General features: G+C 48.2%; 1 protein-coding gene across 1 annotated transcript in view; it reads right to left on the reverse strand.

Annotated features, from left to right (window-relative positions):
• HUNK (hormonally up-regulated Neu-associated kinase) overlaps positions 1-19,679 on the reverse strand; it is a 98,915-nt gene that overhangs the window by 26,025 nt on the left and 53,211 nt on the right. The window contains exons 4-5 of the mRNA XM_044251026.1: positions 16,418-16,553; positions 4,747-4,874 (exon numbers count right to left, since the gene is read on the reverse strand). Coding sequence (XP_044106961.1) covers positions 4,747-4,874; positions 16,418-16,553 — 264 coding nt within the window. The remainder of the gene's footprint in view (positions 1-4,746; positions 4,875-16,417; positions 16,554-19,679) is intronic.

Genomic DNA, 19,679 nt, shown 5'->3' on the forward strand with positions numbered 1-19,679 from the left:
GGATTAAAATTCTCTACTGTCCTGGAAAGCCATGGCGGGCACAGCCTCTCATGGCTCTCCGCACCTCTAAGCTAGTCAGTGGGGTCTCCATTCAGGCCCCAGGGTAGGGATGGCCCACACAAAAAGCTCTCTCTCTGAGCCCATATCACATGCAACACACACTTCTCTGGTCCCAAACCTACTTTCCTCCGGGAGGCGTCTGCATTCCATAGTCTAGACCAATGTGTGTGAGCACCTTGACACCGTACCTAGGGAAAGGGCTAGAGGCTACAGACACAGCCACGGGACCTTCTGTAGAAGGGGAGCCCATCAGACACGAGTGGAGTCCCATCCCACTCGAGGCTCCTTCCCTACCACCTTCAAGGCAAAAGCAACAAGTTATATGACCGTTGGACCTTCTCAGAGATCTCCGTTGGCGCTGGCTTCTCAGAGATCTCCCTTGCAACTGGGAACACCTCCCCTTCAGCTTCACTTCCCTGACTTCATGGTACAAAATTCTCCTGCTCGGAAATGACTGTCTGGAATGTGGAAGCACCATCACTGAGATGTAGAGATGTAAAGACAAGCTGTCTGAAAAATATGTAAGCCATGAAAGGCATTCCCGACGCTGTGATACGCCAAGTGCCAACAAGCCGAGAGAGACTGTCTGGAAGCAAGCTGGAAAGGTCCCAGAAGCTTCAGTTTCCAAGCTACGTGGTGGAGATGAGGGGCAATTCTTCGAAAGCATGCTTGAAGGACTCACAAAAGCAGTAACACTGTCTTTTTTCTTCCAACTCAGCAAAAATGCTCCCAACTTAATCTAAAAAAGAGTACTACAATACAGTCGATGTATAGAGATCATTGCAGATATAAGTGACAGAGTCATTAAATTAAAGATGCATTAAGGCTCAGTCGGTTGAGCGTCTGCCTTTGGCTCAGGTCATAATCCCAGGTGTTGGGATGAGCTCTGCATCGGGCTCCCTGCTCAGCCGGGGGTCTGCTTCTCCCTCTTCCCCAGCCCCTCCCCCCAATTGTGCACACATGCTCTCTCTCTCTCTCTCAAATCAATAAATAAAATCCTTAAAAAATTAATTAAGTGGGGCGCCTGGGTGGCTCAGGGGGTTAAAGCCTCTGCCTTCGGCTCAGGTCATGATCTCAGGGTCCTGGGATCAAGCCCCTCATCGGGCTCTCTGCTCAGCAGGGAGCCTGCTTCCCTCTCTCTCTCTGCCTGCCTCTCCGTCTACTTGTGATTTCTCTCTGTCAAATAAATAAATAAATAATCTTTAAAAAAAAATTAAGTAACGGTGTTGGTGAGAGACTTAATGAAACTGGCATATTTACATCTGGACATCCCAGTTCTGACATTACTCAGAATATAAAAGCAATAATAAATAATTCCCCCAAATCTGGGGGTAAGGGAAGCATCTTATACCCAGTAAAATAAAGGGAGAGAGGCAGCCCAGTCTAGGAGGAAAACCCAGGTTTGGGAGTTGAGCAGACATAAAATCAAAAACAGAGAAGCTACATAAGTTCATTGAGACTCAGTTTCCTCACTGATACACTGGAACTAAGAGTACTTACCCTGCAGGATTATTACGAGAACAAAGGGATGATGTGAAAAGCACTTACATATGGCCATTCAGCTACTCTTGTTGCTGGACAGTTAGTATTTCTGGATATAAACGAGATGGTACCACACGGTATCATACATGAAGGTGGGCCAGGCTGGTTGGGAAGAAGGGGTAAACCCAGCAGGGTGTAAAAGGCAAAGGGCTGGAGAAATGGGGGGTTGTCAGGAGGCCAGGGGCTCATCTCCAAAACTGGGATCCTTCACTGTGTAAACAAGATAAGAGGGCCAGCGCGGAGTTCAGGGCCCCAGTGGCTTGGGTCAAGTCCCATGCGTGAGCAGGCAGGTGGATCTATGGGCTGCCTCCCAGAGACATACATTTGGACAACCCAAGTCAGCAGCCTAGATTCCCTGAGCAAACACCACGCTTGATATCTGGCATGTGCCCTTGTTGAGAAGAAATACTTGTATATCCCAATAGTGTTTAAAAAAAAAAAAAAAAAAAAAAGGTTAGGGGAGGAGTCTGGATTCCTTAATTGGAAAATCAAATATAGAAATGCAATTTGGGGGGAGCCTGGTTGGCTCTGTCGGTTGAGCAACTGACTCTTGGTTTAGGTCCGGGTCATGACCTTGGGGTCCTGAGACTGGGCACTGTGTGGGGCTCCACACTCAGCAAGGAGTCTGCTTGTCCTTCTCCCCCTGTCCCTCTCAGAGAGAGAGAGTGAGAGAGAGAGAGAGGCAGAAAAGCAGACTCCCGGGGCACCTGGGTGGCTCAGTGGGTTAAGCCTCTGCCTTTGGCTCAGTTCATGATCCCAGGGTCTTGGGATCAAGCCCCACATCAGGCTCTCTGCTCAGCAGGGAGCCTGTTTCCCACTCTTTCTCTCTGCCTGCCTCTCTGCCTACTTGTGATCTCTCTCTCTCTCTCTCTCTCTGTCAAATAAATAAATAAAAAATCTTTAAGAAAGAAAAAAAGAAAAAAAAAAGAAAAGCAGACTCCCCACCCAGCAGGAAGCCCAACACAGGGCTTGATCCCAGGACCCTGAGCCAAAGGCAGACACTTAACCGACTAAGTCACCCAGGTGCCCTTAAATAAATGAAATCTTTTTTTAAAAAAAAGAAGAAGAGGAAGAAAGAAATGCAATTCTTGCTTGTTCACGCTTGACAAGTCAAGACAACAAAGTCCCTTAGGAATGTGAAGATCTTTAAAAAGCACACACAGAGCTTAAAGCCAAAGTCAAAGCTGTCTGCTCAGAGCAGGAGCCAACCCCAGTGATGCTAAAATTGCTCAGAACATTTCTAATATATCTTCTTTGGAATTTCTTCTGAACTATTTTTTAAACACCTTCGGGGTGGAGCTTTTACTTATTTAAGGTAAATTTAATTTTCACAATCAGAAAACGCTCAGAGCCCAGCCTGCTAAGTCTGGGTAAAATTACTGGGGTTAAAATGGTGTTGGTTCTTTGCCTTTTAAAGGTTGAGATATTGATTGGAGAGAGCGAGAGCACGAGAGGGAGGGGCAGAAAGAGAGAGGATCTCAAACAGACTCCATGCTGAGTGGGGACCCCAACACGGGGCTCGATCCCAGGACCCTGACATCATGACCTGAGCCGAAACCAAGAGTTGGACGCTTAACAGATGGCACCACCCAGGCACCCCAAAACAATGTCAGTTCTAAAGTCAGGAGACTGACTTCTTGGACTGCTGAGCTACTTGCCCTTGTCCTGCTGCACAGCCCATCCCAGGGACCATGGGCCAAACCATCTGCTCCTCCTCCCCTAACCCGTGGCTCACACTCATGCTGTTCAACAGATGTTACCAGTTTTCTGCCTCCTAGACACACAGTTGGGTTGTATTTCCCCATCCCTTTTAGTAGGGTGAAGCCAGGTGATATACACTTTACAAAGCACATTGGTGGGAGACTTAATTGCTAAACGAGATATGATCTAGACTTTTCTTTTCCTCCACATGGACCTGGTATGTTTGAAATGATAGCTGCTCCAGCTATCCAGTTGGGACCCCAACTGACTAGGAGGGGTGGAATCCTCCAACTCTGGACTCAGTTCTCCACAGATCTGTGGCATGAAGGAGAAAGAAGTCTTTGTCGTCTGAATCCACTGAGATTTGGGGGCTATTTGTTACTGCAGCACAGCACAGCCTATCATGACTAAAATAATGAGAAGCCTTTCTCTAGGTCCTTAGGGTCTCCACGGGATCCAAAGTGAGCTCTGTCTGCCTTTTCCAGGCATAAGGGTACAAAGAGATTCTACCCTCCCTAGCCAAGGGGAAAGTACAGACCAAATTAGGTCGTTAAATACAAGAACACATTTCAGCTTGAATTCCATTTGGCAAGCATAAATTCAAGGTCAGCTTCATGGATGCCTTACAAACTCAAGAGAAAAAATACCTAACAGTGATAAAATAAAAATGCTATATTTTAAACCATGTATTGTAAGTTGAAATAATTACTTTTTTTATTGTTGGTTGGTCACATGCCTTATCTCAGTGAAGCTGAGTTTATTGTTTATTCTAAGGAGCCAATTAAATGATCGCCAGGGCCAACCTGAAGCCAGGAACTTGAAGTGAATCGTGACCCAAACAAAGGAACGAACTGTGCTAATTTACTGGATCTGAAACCAAATCTCAAGGCGACCCGTTTACTGAAATGTGAACCACCTGAAATTCGAGAGTACTTGCCAAACACACCTGACGATTCAGTCTAATCAAGTCACTGAAACTACGTATATTTAAAAATTTTCGACCAGGCTCCAAACCTCAAATAGCGAGACAAATCACAGACCAAACTTGAACGAAAGCAGTATTTCTTTACAGGGAATTGACCGAGGAAAGCACAATAGAAATGTGATTACAAATGCTTTTTTCAAAGACAACCTTATAATATGGTGAGATTTAAAACAATCAAGGCTGCAATTATTTTTCCAAGATCCTTTCGATGAGTGTGTTTTGTGCAGAAGGAGGAAGGAGTTAGTTGGGGGTTCAGAGTTATAACGGAGAAGAAAAGGACCAAGGTGAGACAAAGGGTGGCTTAGCCATGGGAAACTCAACCACCCCTGAGTCATAGTTTAATCCCAGGAAAAGGCCTGATACTATTTCTGTGAAGTAAATACTGGTTTCATGGACAGACCAAATCGGATAGGCACACAAGTCCTGGAACCCGGGAGCCACGGCAGCGGGTACCTTACCTGCGGAGAGCTGGGTGGGGAGGGGGTTCATTTCCTTGTCCACCATCTTCTGGTACAAAGCCCTCAGGCTAAAAGGCTCCACCGTGAAAGGCAGGGTCCCGGTCAACATGGCATACATGTTCACGCCTCTAAAGAGAGAGACACCAAAGCATGAGACCAGAATGAGGCTCCTGAGAGGGGAAGACAAAAAGGGCACAGGCTTGGCGAAGTTTCAGCCCTGTCACTTTCACGCTGACCTCAAGAGGCCTTATTTCTAGAAAACTCGGCGCCACGGTGAAGGAGCAAAAGCGAAAGGCATGGGTAAAAGCTCGCCTGAGAAGACTTGGACAATGGACTGTGGAGATCAAAGGAGGCTAAGGAACTTCTAGAGCTGCCCCCTAAGGAAGGGAAACCATGTCCTTCCTTCTGGAAAGAAGTCCAGACGAAATTCTGTGGAAAATACCAGAAGCATACTAGGAACATGCTAGCATGAGTGAACATGATCGCTAACATGAGGGAAAGTAGTCTTGCCATTATGTGGTCTTCCAAGGATGGCTCACAAGGTGGAGCCTGGAGCCCAAGGATGACTCACAAGGTGGAGCAAGACCCTGCATGGGGAGGGGGCAGGGTGGGGGGAGTCACAGCCCAGCTGGCAGGCCTGGTTCCTGGTCAGCCCTTCAAAACAAAAGTCTCCTCCCCCAAACTGGCCTGTTGTTCCTTGCGCCTGTAACTAGAGAATTCCACGGGTGGCGGGGAGTGGGGGGAGGGGGGCGAGTGTCTCCTTCCCGCTCTTATTTTTTATACCACTCTTCATTGTGAGATTTGGCCCTGAGCCCTGGCCCCCGTAGCTCCGATGTGGTCGGAAGACCTTCTGAGTGGGCTTAACTGCTCATATCCAAAGCCAATGGCAACATCTTCTTGGAGGACTTTTATTTTCCTGATGTGCAAACCCAGTATCATTTTGATGAGATTTCCTGATGGGGATGAAATGGATGCCTCGCCAAGAGGTCGCAAGCGTTCAAAAGGGCCCGAGGGACTATGTTTTAAAAACAGGCAATAGGATTTCCAGTGAAAACAAATCCAATGAGACCGATTGAAATGAAGACCCTTGGGGCCCAATTCCACGGAGGCACCTCTGAATTACAGTGCCCGGATGAAGGCAGGTACAAAGCCCACGGGCTCCAGCCAGAAACCATTCTCAAATTGCAGGCATAACTCTTAAGACCCAGTTCCTCCTCTGCAACCCACAGTGGAGTTAAGGAGAGAGATACATAAACGTCCAGGCGACAGACACCTGCTGGCCGGCTCTCCGCCCCGGGCAGTGGTAGAGGTACTGGGCAGCCGTGAACCAGACAAGGCCCCGCCACCTTAGATTGTGGGAACAGACGGTCAACAAGTCAACAGGTGACTAAGCACAATCTCTTCAAGCAGAGATGAATGCAGGGGGTTTAAGAAACTCTGCCGCTCCTGACCACAGAGGCGTTCAATTAAGGGAGAAAGAGGTCTTTAATGAATACTTGAAGACAGGTGGCCTCTTGGGGAAGGGGCGAGTATCTGAGTGAGCTTCTGCGTCCTTGGGATGGGGATGGTAAGCTGGGCGGAGAGGGTCCGGAGACAAGAATGAACCAGGCATACACAGAGCCATGTAGACAGCATTTCCCTGTGTGTTTGGTGGAACGCCCTCCCCAGGACAGGAATAGATGTTGGGCAAATACAAGTTCACGGCCAGACAATCTGGAGAGCAGTCATCTGGCATGAAGTGATTTTTAGAGGCTCAGAATGGGGAGCAGGAGCCTGGGGCAGTAAATCGGCAGGCTGCTCTCGACGGCGGAGCGAGCGGGACAGGCAGGCCAGAGAGAGAAAGGCTAGTAAGTGACAGACATCAGAAGGAAATGTGCCAAGTTGTCCCCAATCCTGGCAAGCGGGCCGAACGGTGGGAATGGTGACAGAACTGAAGATGCCGGGAGGGGCGGAGGGATGGAGCACGAGGGCTGGTAACGCATTGGAGGACTCATCCTGCAAGGCTGCATCGTGGGAACATTTGAGCCAGAGCTAAACATCTTGGCTGGGAGGATTCTGGGAGACCAACAAGAGAGAAAACTAAGAAGATCCCCCCTCGACCCAGCTGTAGAATTTCTGCATTTGAAAGGTCTGGGACACGTGGCTTTTAGAACAGGAAACCCTCCCAGAACATCCACAGAGTTCCTGTTGGGGATCCCTGAGCCGCCTTCAAGACCGCTGTTTCCAACCTTCCCAGTGCAGCTCATTCCATTCAGGGCAACTCCAGGCTCGAGGAAGGCATCCCCGTGCTAAGCCACGGTCTCGCTCTTCTCCCCTTTGGTTGTGGAACAAGACCGGTCCTCTCTGTCCCTGCTTGCATCGGGGCACCTTTGTCTTGTCTTCATATTCACACCTAGACCTGAAAAGCCTCGTACTTACACAATATCATTCCCCCCACCAACAGGTAAATGTTTTACAATACCCAAGGGTACAGCGTTTCCCAAACTGAAGTATACAGGACACATCTTCAGGGCTTCTATTTTTTAGTTTCTTTTGGCGATATACATCCTACAAGTCGCAACCTCGGCCATCGGACGGCCACCACAGAACCAAGTACACACTGGATTTCCGAGCTTGCTTTTGCATTTGTGTTTACTAATACACAACCTTTGCCCAAATACAGCACTCTTATTATCACAGACTCATGAGGAAGGAACAGAAATGAACTCTGGGAGGGGGAGTTCCCAACGTGCACAGCATCACCTGGAAATTTGGATCTGCAAATTCTGGGGCCCCGCCCAGAGTCTCTGGGGATAGGGCTGTGGCTGTGGGCTGTGGGTTGTCACAAGCCCTCCAGGTGCTTCAGAGGCAAGGTCAGGTGTGGAAGCCACTGGAAGGGTGAAAATGGGGGAGGGGGGAAAGTTGAATTATCACACAGCAAGGGGCCGACCAGCTCAGAGCGCCTGTGCCCAGCAAGGAGAATTATGCCCAGACCTCTTAGCGCAATTCTGTTCTCACGGCACCCGTCTAACGCTGCCCATCTGGCTACCTGGGGATTCTTTCAGTCTTGGTTATATTTAATTTGTAAATTAGTTTGGGGTTTTTATTTGTGCAGGGCAGTACACAAAAGGAGTTTAATCTTGTGTAGTGTACATTCAAGTACATTAAGCAACACTTAAATAAAATATAAATTACTCAAGTCAATATCAATAACTCAACTCTTAAATAAAAAGAGTTCAAGTCAATGCCAGGGGTTACCAAGAATGTTCTTCCCTTTTAAGAACAGTATAAGATACTTCAACTTAAAGAATGCTGCCCTATGACCTTTTCTATTTCCCTTTGTCTTCAGGGGACATAGAGCTTCCTGTCACAGGTGGGGAGAATAAAATAGTGCTACATTCTTTGTGGTGAAGGAATGATGAATATTGTTTTTCTGAAAATAAATAAATTGGGGAAAAAATCCTAAAAAAAAAAATAAATAAAGGTGGGGTTTGTTAAGATGGAAAAAAAAAATAGTGCTACATTCTGTAGGAGGCAGGACATTATGGTCATCATGGAGGGAAATCCGACTGAAGGACATAATATGTAACATGAACGTAATATGTAACGTGAGGACCAACTTTAAAGCCTTATAAAGTTTCTTTCTGGGGCTCAGTTGGGTAAGCGGCTGCCTTCAGCTCAGGTCATGATTCTAGAGTCCTGAGATCGAGTCCCACATCGGGCTCCCTGCCACTGCACCGGCGGGGTGTCTGCTTCTCCCTCAGACCCTTCCCCCCTTCATGCTCTCTCATTCTTTCTCAAATAAATAAGTAAACTCTTTTTAAAATAATAATAAGAAGAAAGTTCCTTTCTTCAAGGTGTCTTTGAGACATCTCCTTGCCACCAAATGGCTTCAAAAGTAGACGTTCCGGTCACCACCTTTCTCCATTATCTGGCTGAGACCCCCGATAGAGGAAACAGATGCTTGTTCTAAAGACAGTGCTGGTAACCCTAGGCAGAAGAGTCCAACCGCGATGGAGCGAGTTATAAAAACTAATTCTTTTACCAAACCGACTCCCAGAATTTCATGTCGCTTGGAGAATTTTATCATCAGCATAAATAGTTACAAGTCATTAAAGAGAACTCCGCGGTCTCATCCAGGGTCCCTCCTCTACAAAACATTAGGAACAACAGTACCTCCTTCTCAGGCTGGAGGAGGATCAAATGAACTACGCCACAGAAAGTACTGGATTCTGGGCCTGGTACAGACTCAGTGCCTGATCAACGTGATGGGCTTCATCACTAAACTTTTAAAAACCACAGATACAAAGCTACAATTGTTATACAATTGTATCCTGTTGCCAAATTAATAATGGAAATCTACATGAAGAGTCATTTCGTCCCAGGAGATTTTATCAAGAAATTAGATCGAGCATCTTCCTTCCTCTCCTCCAGGCTTTTCATACATGTTTAATATTGGGATAAAGGGAAATCTCATCCCTCTGACATTTCAGAAGTATGTGAGAATACCAAGGGAAAAATGCGGAATGCAGTTTATAAACTTCTGTAATCCCACAGAATTAGTAGGAGTCCCAAGACATGTTCAGAATTTCCTGATGTGTCTTTTGAAATATGGTCCAGGGGCTTTCTAACTGTTCTGTGGCAGACATGGGGCCCCCAGGAATCACAAATAGGTTTTTTGCTTAATATTTTTAAAATTTATTTAGTAGAGGGGCAGTAGAGGGGCAGAGGGGGAGGGACAGAGATTCTCAAGCAGACTCCACGTGGGGTGCAGAGCCCAACACTGAGCAGGGAGCCTGCTTATCCCTCTGCCTGCTGCTGTCCCCCCCCCTATCTCTGTCTCTCTGTCAAATAAATAAATATTAAAAAATAAAATAAAGCCTTGAAAGTAGAGTGGGAACAGATCTGTCCATTTGGAAAATCTCAAACTTCACGACTGCTCCTTAAAATGGACCATGAAGAAAGTAATTTGTTGTGGATTTTAACACTTTTCCTTCCCTTTTCCTTTCTCCTTTCCCTCTTCTTTTTATATGCACAGGTTAGCCACAAAAAAAAAAAAAAAAGCCTGAGATTTTTAGAAGCTGAAAAATTTTAGAAGCTAAAGGAAATTTGTCTGGTAAAAGTCAAAAGCCCTAAGCTATCCAAAAGAAGTCATAGGTCTCCTGTTTCTACCTCCTTCTCCGGCCATTTTGAGGGGGTATAAATGGTGAGAAAACACAATTTCTTCCCCATTGGACCACTAGCAGTAGCTGGTGGTATCTGTCAGTATTTACAAAAGAGAGTCTAGGGGCGCCTGGGTGGCTCAGTGGGTTAAGCCTCTGCATTAGGCTCAGGTCATGATCCCAGGGTCCTGGGATCGAGCCCCGCAACGGGCTCTCTGCTCAGCAGGGAGCCTGCTTCCCCCTCTCTCTCTCTGCCTGCTTGTAATTTCTCTCTCTGTCAAATAAATAAATGAAATCTTAAAAAAAAAAAACAGAGTCTAAAGCCTAAATGCCTGAGCAGGGCCGGCAACAAGATGGCCTCCATTCAGTCAACTTGCCTACCCAAAGGGACAACACTGGGGAGAGACTTTTCCCACTAAGTGAAAAGAGATTCAGAGAGATGGGGTGGTGGTCTGGGTGTGTTGTACACCACCCTCCAATAGGCACAGGTCTTCACATAAATACTTCACCCCCTCCCACTCTCACCCCCGACCAGGCACTCCCAAGAGAGCAAAGAGCAGCTTTGGTTGAAACAATATAGCATTTCCAATGTTTTGGGGATTGGACTCTCAATTTCTATCTTCCTTACTCTTAGAGATTCACCAAAGTTCTCAAAAGGGCTCTGTAATGTTCTGAAAATAACGTTAATTTTTATTCTTTTCATTTAAAAAGTACATCTGCATTAGTGTTTTTTCTTTTTAATTAGCATATATGCCACTCTGAGGAAAAGTCAATTAACCATAAAAAAGGTTCACTACCACAGAATGAACATTTTTGGTTTCATGTCTGACATCTCAAAGTTCACTAGAGATCAAGATATGCCAGTCATCTCGATTAAAGGTAAGACATGGATGATTTGAAAGATACTCATAAATGAAAATGAAGACCACTGGAAATAGTAAGCTGACATTGTTAATGCCTGATTCACTAGAGGAGGAGGGTCCTGGGGGCCCAATTAATGGAAAGAGCTCTCCTTCCGAAGATTTTCATGAGTAACAAGCTGGTTTTCTTCTGAAGTCAGTCCCAGAAGTCTTGGAGAAAGGCGCCATCCATCCGTCAAAGTCCAAACCTCTGGGAGGCAGAAGTTTGCTCTTGATTTGAGAAGTGAATTCTTCATTCTGTTGTTTCAGAACGATAAAAAGGATGTTTTATAATAACAGTGTCTGACCCAGAAAGAAAATTGGTTCCATTTCCTCTCTCCTTCTTAAATGGCCTTTTAAATTAAATTCTCTTTGGGTTTTCCATTTCCAACTCTGCCAGCAAAGTCGTGGGCACCAAACAGAAACCCAACCAGTATCTCAGACACAACACCCCAAAGCAGTGGAAAATTAATCTCTTAAAGAAGGTTCTGAAGTTTTTCATTTTCTCCAGGATCAAGAATGATCGTCATCAGGTTTTCATACGTTCAAGCCTCTGCATATGCTGTTCCCTCTGCATATCCTGTTCCCTCTGCCTGGAAATCTTCCTCTCCTTTCCTTCACCTGGCAAAATCCACTTTATGCCTCAGACGCAGATTAAACTCTCCTCTGATGGCTTCTTGAACTCACCCAGCTACGCAGCTGGGCCCCCTGAAAAGCCGGAATTGTTTACAGGTAATGCAAGTAGGAAAGTACGTGTGTTAGTGGCTCCAGGCCACCATGACAAAATACCACAGATGGGGTGGCTCAACCAACAGACATTTTCTCACAGTTCTGGAGCCTGGAGCCAACATGGCGCGGCTGTGGTGGGCTCTCTTCCTGGTGTGAAGATAGTCACCTTCTTGCTTTGTCCTCACTGTCGGAGAGCAAACAAGCTCTCTGGACTCTCCCTTCTAAGGACCCTTAGCCCATTATGGGCACTCCGCCCTTGTAACCTCACAAAGGCTCCACTTCAATTCCTAATTCTGGGGAATTAGGGCTTCAATGTATGGATTTGGGGGGGATGGGCTACAGTTCAGTTCATAGCAATCCATAAGTGTGTTTGATTGCAAAACAAAACAAAAACCCAAATCCCACACATTCCGTACCACTCCCCTCATCACAGGGTGGAAGCTTCTCTCTCCCCTTGATTCCGGGTTGGCCTCGCAGCCTGCTTTGCCCACTGAAAGGTTAGTAAATATGACACAGACGCTTCTTGAAAAGCATTCATGCACTAGGGCTTGCCCTCTCTTACTCCCGGCGGAACCTTCCACCATCATGTGAATGAAATTCTGCATATTTTTTGGTCTTCTTTGTTTCTGGTTTTCATATATCCAGTAACTTCTTACTTATGGGTAGCAGCAATGCTTGAGAATTTGGATTTACAGTCGAATCGCATGGGGCTCTCAGCTGGGTGGCAGATGGGGGCTTCCACTCGGATGGGTAAGGGATGACCAAGAATTCCGTTGGTCTACTTCATTTGTCTGTTAGTGAACTTGATTCAGTACAGGAATCACTTCCTACTTCCTGGGAAGGAGAATGGCTCTTGAGATCTGGAGTGGTAAGTTTTGACTCATCAGTTTACTTTTGGCCTTTCCTAGGATTTCAGAGCTTAAACAACAGAAGTTGATTTTCTTACAGTTCTGAAGGCTTGACGTCCGAGCCAAGAGAGTCAGCATGGTTGGTATTTTCTGAGGGCCAGGAGGGAGAACCTGTTCCATGCTGCTCCCAGAGCTTCTGGTGGTTTCTGGCAATCTGGTATTTCTCAGCTTGGAGATGCAGCATTATGGCGTCCCCCTGTGACTCTCTTGTGTCCCAATTTCCCCCTTTATAAAAACATCTGTCGGACTGGATTTTATGACCTCATGTTCACTGGGTTACCCTTATAAAGACCTTCTCTCTAAATAGCACCACATTTTGAGACACTGGAGGTTAGGACTCTGTCACATCTTTCGGGAGGAGAACCAATTCAATCCGTAACACGTTGTTACCCACCTGCTTATAATTTTCCAGTGGCTTCTCACGACCTTTAGGGCAAAACCCAAACCCCTTCCCACACCTCCCCTCCCCACCCCCACCCAGCCTTGCCACATCCTGTTCCCTGTGCCCTGGGCCTTTCTCCCTGACACCTCCCCCTCCCCAGAGTTCAGTTCTACTCATCCTAAGGATCTGGTTTTGAGGTCTCCTCCCCTGGAGGCCACCTCCATCCTTCTTTGCTGTATCCCACCTGCCTCCTCCTCAGCCGTTCCCACACCCAGCTTATAGCTTGTTTAAAAACCGTCTGTCTGCCCCACTAGAACGTAAACCCCACGAGAAGAAGCACAATGTAGTAGAAGTAGAAGCAGTGAAAAGTAACCGTTTAAGGCCAACGCTAGTGTCAAGCCAGCTTGGTCAAATCCTGGCTCTATACCCACTATCAGTGCCACTTGCCTGAGAGCCCAAGACTCCCTGGGCCTCAGTTTCCTTATCTGTAAAGTGGGATCACAGAGCCTCCCTTGAAGGGTTGTTGATAAGATAAGTTAATGTTGATGAGATAAGTTAATATTTGCAAAACCCCTGGAGCACTGCCTGTGACTCCATCCGAGGGCCATGAGCGTTAATAATGACCTTTATGGGAGCAGGGACTGACCAAGGCTGTTTGGCTATTTTACTCCCCGTTGTGCACTCAGAATTCGGCACAGTGCCCGGCTCAACCCGTATTTGCCAAATGAACAAATTGCTGGTAAGCTATCTCTGGCTCGCGTGGCTTCTTTTTGTTTTCTAAGCTTTATCAACGGCTTCTAAAAGGGGCCTCACTGATGCCATCCCTGTGAATTAGGCATGGGTCCTGTGACCTCATCCCCTAGAGAACATTCCAGGGTCAGCTAACCCAGACTTCCTCCAGGGAAACCTCGTTATAAGAATAAAACAGAGTCCTTCTCGGCTAAATAGGGAGAGACTCTCCTACCACAACTCCCCCCTGCAGGGAACCAGCACACGGAGTCTCTGGTTTACCTGGGATCCAGAGCTCTGTGCCACAATCAACGGAAGACCAAGGTGTATAGGGTGTGTTACTTTCTGTCAAAGACTTCCCCACACATCAATCTCTGACACCAGGACCAAGAATGAGGCCTGATCGGAGCTTTTCAAAAGACCTGAAGCTGCATATCACCTTTTTGGCGGGATGCGGGGGAAGCGGGGGAGGCAACCAAGTGGGAGGTGAGTGAAGAAACATCCAGCAGCTCCAGACAGCCCAATGGTGACAGAAGTCAGCGTGGGGGAGGGGAGCGAGCGTTCCGGGTCACCCCCATCCCTCCCGCAGCTTCCCCTCCACCCTCCCTCCTCTAATGCCACGTTCCCCATGGAATCACTGCTTCTGGCGGAAGGAGGGGGACACAACGGGTGGCAGGAGACCACGCCCCTTTCTTTGAATCATGGGGTCCCAAAAACTGAGAAATAGAGCCCCTGGGGTCCCTAAATGTGGATTTCTTTCTCAAGTCCAGGGACTTGGCAGGATGGGCAGGAAAGAAGCTTGAGCTCACACCTGACCCTCACCCTGTGCTGCCTTGGATTTCCCCAGACAGGAGAGACAGCTTCTTCCCGTCCTACAGTCAGCACAAGGGGACAAGAGGTTCCACGCCGGTGAAACGTGCCCAGGAGCTTCCCTGAGGCTCTGACAATCCACAAGGCTCCTTCCCTCTACCAATGCTTCTAGACAGCGAGGAGCTGCCTGCTTTGCGAGTCACGGAGCGGAAAGGTCCCCCTTTGTAGGCTGAGCCTCGTCACCATGACAACTTGTGCTGACACCTATCCTTCCATCCCAGGGACAGCAGGGCCGAGGAGGACACTGTCACCGGCTCTCCGGCTGCCGGCTTCTCATTCCCGGGGCCGTTATGCCGCTCACCCACCTGTTACATCACGCCTCGGAACCTCTTGGCCTTTCAGGCTCCCTGTGCTCCACAGCCTTTTAATTTTAATTTTATTTTTTGTGCACCAATGGTCCCTGGTATACCTCTCCATTTAGCATAAGTGAGTTCCCCAACTGTTAAGGAGTCTGTAATTACAGACTCTAACATGTATATTCCTCCTTTAATAAATATCTACATGCACCAGACACACGTGAGAGTTCTTCAGCATTGAAAGCGACAAGAATGGATTTCACCTCAAGGGTCGACTCTGATCCCTTGGCAGTGCTTTCCGACATTGTGCTAAGAAGGATTCTGAGGCCCTTCTGGGCCCAGAATAAAGAGCCTGTGAGTCACCGATGCCGACCAAACAACTCAGGGCACCTCAAGGAGAAGGCTTCCTCTGCTGGGACTTCCTGCCCCCACTCCCACCCATTCCAGTAGCCCCCCCACCCAGGACCCCCTCCCTGGTTCAATCCCCAGCTCCACCGCTTAGTAGCCCTGTGATCTTAAGAAATTTTATTTTTGGCTCTTGCGATGGGTTTCTTCTTCCATAAAATAGAGATAGAGGAGAGTAACAGCTTCACTGGGTTACCGTGAAGATTAAATGCCATACACCACGCATGGGGCAAAGGTTCCCTTTTCTCCAAACAGGACGAGGGACAGGTAGCGAGAAGGGAGAGATGTAGGGGAATTCCAGAAATGTATGGGATCCACACACTCTGGGTTCAAATAAGCCGCCCTCATTGCCAGCTTCCTTAATCGGGAGCCCCTCTGTCTGCAGCCCATCTCCCCTCGGTGGGGAACTCGATCCCCACCCTGGAATCCAGGATTCTGCTCGGCTCCCTGTACCATGCACACCTGATGCTGAGGGGCTCACTCGGCGTGGGGACCATGGGGACCATGGGGACCTGGACTCAGCCACGCCACAGCAACCCCTGACTCATCCCTTCGGCGGTGACTGAGTTTGCCCCAGGAGGCCCATGCTGTGCGGGACACTGGCGGAGCGGACCCATCAGGTCCCCATGCTCACGCAGCATCCTTTCCCGACTGGGGAGACAGACACTAAATGGATTCACAAACCATAAAATGCCAGGCCGCCATGGGTGCTAGCGAGGGCTTTGCACGGGTGAGGAGACAGCATCGTGGGGGCCTTTCTCACAGGGAACTCAGCGATGCATTCTGCGGGGGAGGGGAGGGGACACTGGATTAAAACCAGAACGTGGGAATGGACAGGCCACCTGAAGATCCGGGAAATGGCATTTCAGACCCGGGGCCTAGCAGGTGCAAAGCCCAGACCTGGGAGAGATGAAACAAAGGCCAATGTGCCTGAGGACTCGTGAGCGGAGGGTTGGGTAGGACGCCCAGGTAGGAGGCCTAGGCGGCTTGCTTTCTGGAACCCCGGAAAGCCGCGAGATGATTTTAAAGCAAGGGAACCACAGGAGTGACTCTTGAAACAAGAACATGAATTCTGGGAGCTCAGGACCCTGTTTTCTTGTCTCCCCAGCAACAGAATGAATTTTGGCAAAAGCCTCTCCGGTGGTCTGTGCAGAACCAACCAGAAGGCACAGAGGTGGGAAGCCAGGCCCCAGGAATCGCAGGATATCTGTCCCAGAGCAGGTAACATGACACCCTTCTCATTGAATACTCAGAGGTTATTTTGTAAGAAAGGGAGAGCGGACGCGGCAGGAGGGCACGGTCCATAACTCACATGGACCAGACATCAATTTTGGGGCCATATTTCTTCCTGGCGAGAAGTTCAGGGGCGGCGTAGGCCGGGCTGCCGCACTGCGTGCTGAACGGGTCGGAGTGGCCCAGGATCCCCGCACAGTTGCTCAAACCGAAGTCTGCAAAGAGGAGAAGACAAAACCGCCTCCAAGTTAGAAAACTGTGAAATAGAAGAAGGAAGGAAAAAAACAAAAAAGAAAACGAGCAAACAAAGAACAAACAAAAAACCCACAAAACCAAAAACAACAACAACAACAACAAAACCAACAACCAGAAGGCAGCAGGAAAGGAAACATTCTCTCCGGCTGACACATCAGTCAGGATCCCAAAGGAACACCGGCAGCTGCAGACCATAACCTCCGGATACGGGTCTCAAGCCTGGAAACACCGGACATCAGGCCTCACTGTGAGATCCAGCTAGAGCTAAAACGATGTTGCACCAAAACATATTTTCATCAAACCTTGCAAATGAGTCATCTAGGAAAAAAAGGGAGGCTTCGCTTTCTAGGACTAAAGGCAAGAAGAGAGGAAGAGCGGAGGCCTCGGAGTCAGCAATCTGGCTTTCCAGGGGCCACGTGTGAAACGCAGACGGAAGATCCGTTTTCTCTGGCTGGGTCAGCGTCACCCCGGGTGACATGCGATCCCCCCACGTAGACTTGACTTTTTTCAGCTCCATGTTTCATGTTATGCAAGTCACGGAAAAGGCTCCGGATGCACGTAGCCCTATGTGGGGATTGGAAGAGGGAAAACCATGCCCCCGACGATTTAGACGATGCTGAGTGTTGGCTTGGACGCTCAGGCCAGGAGACAGCTCAGCGACCTCGTAGCGTTGCCTTGTTCTCGGATGATGAAGCAAATGGGAAAAGCCAAGAAGAGCCGGATGCCTCCAAAGCTTTTCTTTCATGTTTACGTTTTTGATCCGCCAGCTACGGCAACTGACAGGTGATCAGCGACGTCAGTGTCCCGTCCTCATCTGACATCTTTCCTCCATCTTTGCTGGCCCCCAGAATTCAGATCATGGCTTCTCCTTTGAACTTCAACATGAACATTACGGTTCTCGTTCCCCAAACAGGAGACTCTGCCCACAGGGCTCAGTGGCCAGAGACGGGCTCCATGTGTCTTGAACAAAACCCCTGTCTTTTTTTCCTCAACTGGCAGGATTTATACCTGCTTTCACAACTGTGTTTTCTCCTTGACTGATGGGCCACCACCTGCACATGCATGAGTGCTCTAACCACTCCGGAAGGTTCAGGAACAGAGGAAGACGGGACAGGGCGCGAAGGGACTCTTTCAAGTCCACAAAGTGACTCACACCCTGGGTCAAGAGGCACCACTAGAAATTCTCCCCACAGTCGCTGGCTAAGGCTGTGTCATGAAGGAGCGTTCCTAAAAAGAACCCCCACCAGGCAGAGCGCCAAGAACTCTTCAAGGCTCCAGGCTCGGAGACGGAGAACCAGAACCTACCCCGGGGACTGGCAGCCCACCCAGGGATGCTGCTTGTGGACACAGTTAACTCTTCCTTTGTTTCTGGTTTTTATGATTTCATGTTTTTTTCTCATGATTTCCCTTTGCTCCCTACACTCCCCCCTACACCTCCACCCAGCCCCCATTTCCTTCCCCTCTCCGACTCCCCCTGCCCCAGTCCATACCAGTAGGTCCCACATAACCTGCCCAAAAAGACCCCTACAGGAGCCACGGGGCCCCCAGTTCACCATCTCAAGGGAAGATCTCTGTGCCAAAGGATCTGAGGGCGCCTGTTCTCAGACCTCTCGGACCGTATGGTATCGCCTACACGGGAAAAAAATGGAAGGGCGAATATTTTCATAAGAGGAAAAATCATAGCGTGCTTGAAATTGGATGGTTGCTTAAGTGTTTTAGATCTGCAAATCACCCTAAAGGAATTTTAATAAAACAACAAATGCAGAAAGAACACCATGCAATAAAGATTACATTGTTTGGGAAGCAACACTTTAAGGGAAGTTTCGCAGTCATGTTAGAGGCCTGATCTCCTAGGAGTCCCGTAAAGTTTCTCTCTAGATTTCTGACATTAAAGCAAAAGACTCGGTGTCTAATCTCAGCGGGGCGCCATTCCCAGCAAAGGACCTCCTCATTCAGGTCTCTCCCTCCACCGCGCCTCCCCCCACTGGGGTCTGAGAAGAACAGTGGGACACCAAGAGAGTAGGGTGAGATAAGAGACCAGGTCACCCCCGACCCTCCTACCTACCCCCTTCGGCTCCCCCATACCCTCACTCTGCTCCCAGGCAAGCTGGAGAACACAGCGCCTTGCCTTGTCACAAGCACTTTCAAAAAGGTAAATTAGCAGCTGATCTGGTGCGGGGAGGAGAAATCTGCATTTTTAAATGACTTAAGGTTGACCTCGCTGGAAGGGTTTCATTTGAAAATGTATCCTAGAGAAATAACCGGTCCTTTTCACACCCATAAGGGTAATTATTAAAATGTTATGCACGTGCCTATAATTAGAACGGTGAAACCAGAGAGAGGTCTGCCTCCTGGGGTGTCCCCCAAGTCTGCTCCAATTAGATCTGGTAAATAGAGAAGCCCACGGGTCTCAGTTTTCCGAGAACCACAAAGCGAATCTCACAAAAGGTCCCAGGGAACGCTGCTGTGGGACACCAAAGTGAAAAACCGTTCTAAACCATCAAACATCAGACTGCTTTTTCTGAAAGGGGGAAAAAAATCTTGATTAAATCAGATCTTACCCCCAGTTAGCTCTAGTTTATTTGAAACATGGCAGACCTGGCTTAAGTAAATGCACTTAAATTGAATTATTTCAAAGAAGGAAAACTATTATATGAGGCAATGCAAAGAACTATAATCCATCTTTGAAAAATAACTAGGTAATTCCTTTGAAGAAAAGGTTCAAAGAGCTTTCGAGTTGCAAAAAGACAGTCACAGAAACATGGGGTCCAAATGGCTTGACCCAGGGGCAAGAAAACGCACATGACCCCGGGTCTTCCCTTCCTCCAGCGCCCACCACTAGCTTCGTGATTGACCCACTGGGGAAAATCGGATACTGGCCAACACAAGGCAATTCCCAGTTGTCCTCTACTACTGTAACGTCTCCTTGGATTACGGGTGTGTGGTAGGACTTCTGGTTTATCCTGGTCATAAGGGAACTCGGAGCTACATAAAAAACTCCAATAATGGGAAATCCAAAGATCAGAGCCTCCTTGCCAGCAGTCTTGGAAATGGTGGTCTCTGACACCACAGACAAACCCACTTGC

The sequence above is a fragment of the Neovison vison genome, chromosome 6, assembly GCF_020171115.1.
Source record: "Neovison vison isolate M4711 chromosome 6, ASM_NN_V1, whole genome shotgun sequence".
Lineage (NCBI taxonomy): Eukaryota > Metazoa > Chordata > Mammalia > Carnivora > Mustelidae > Neogale > Neogale vison.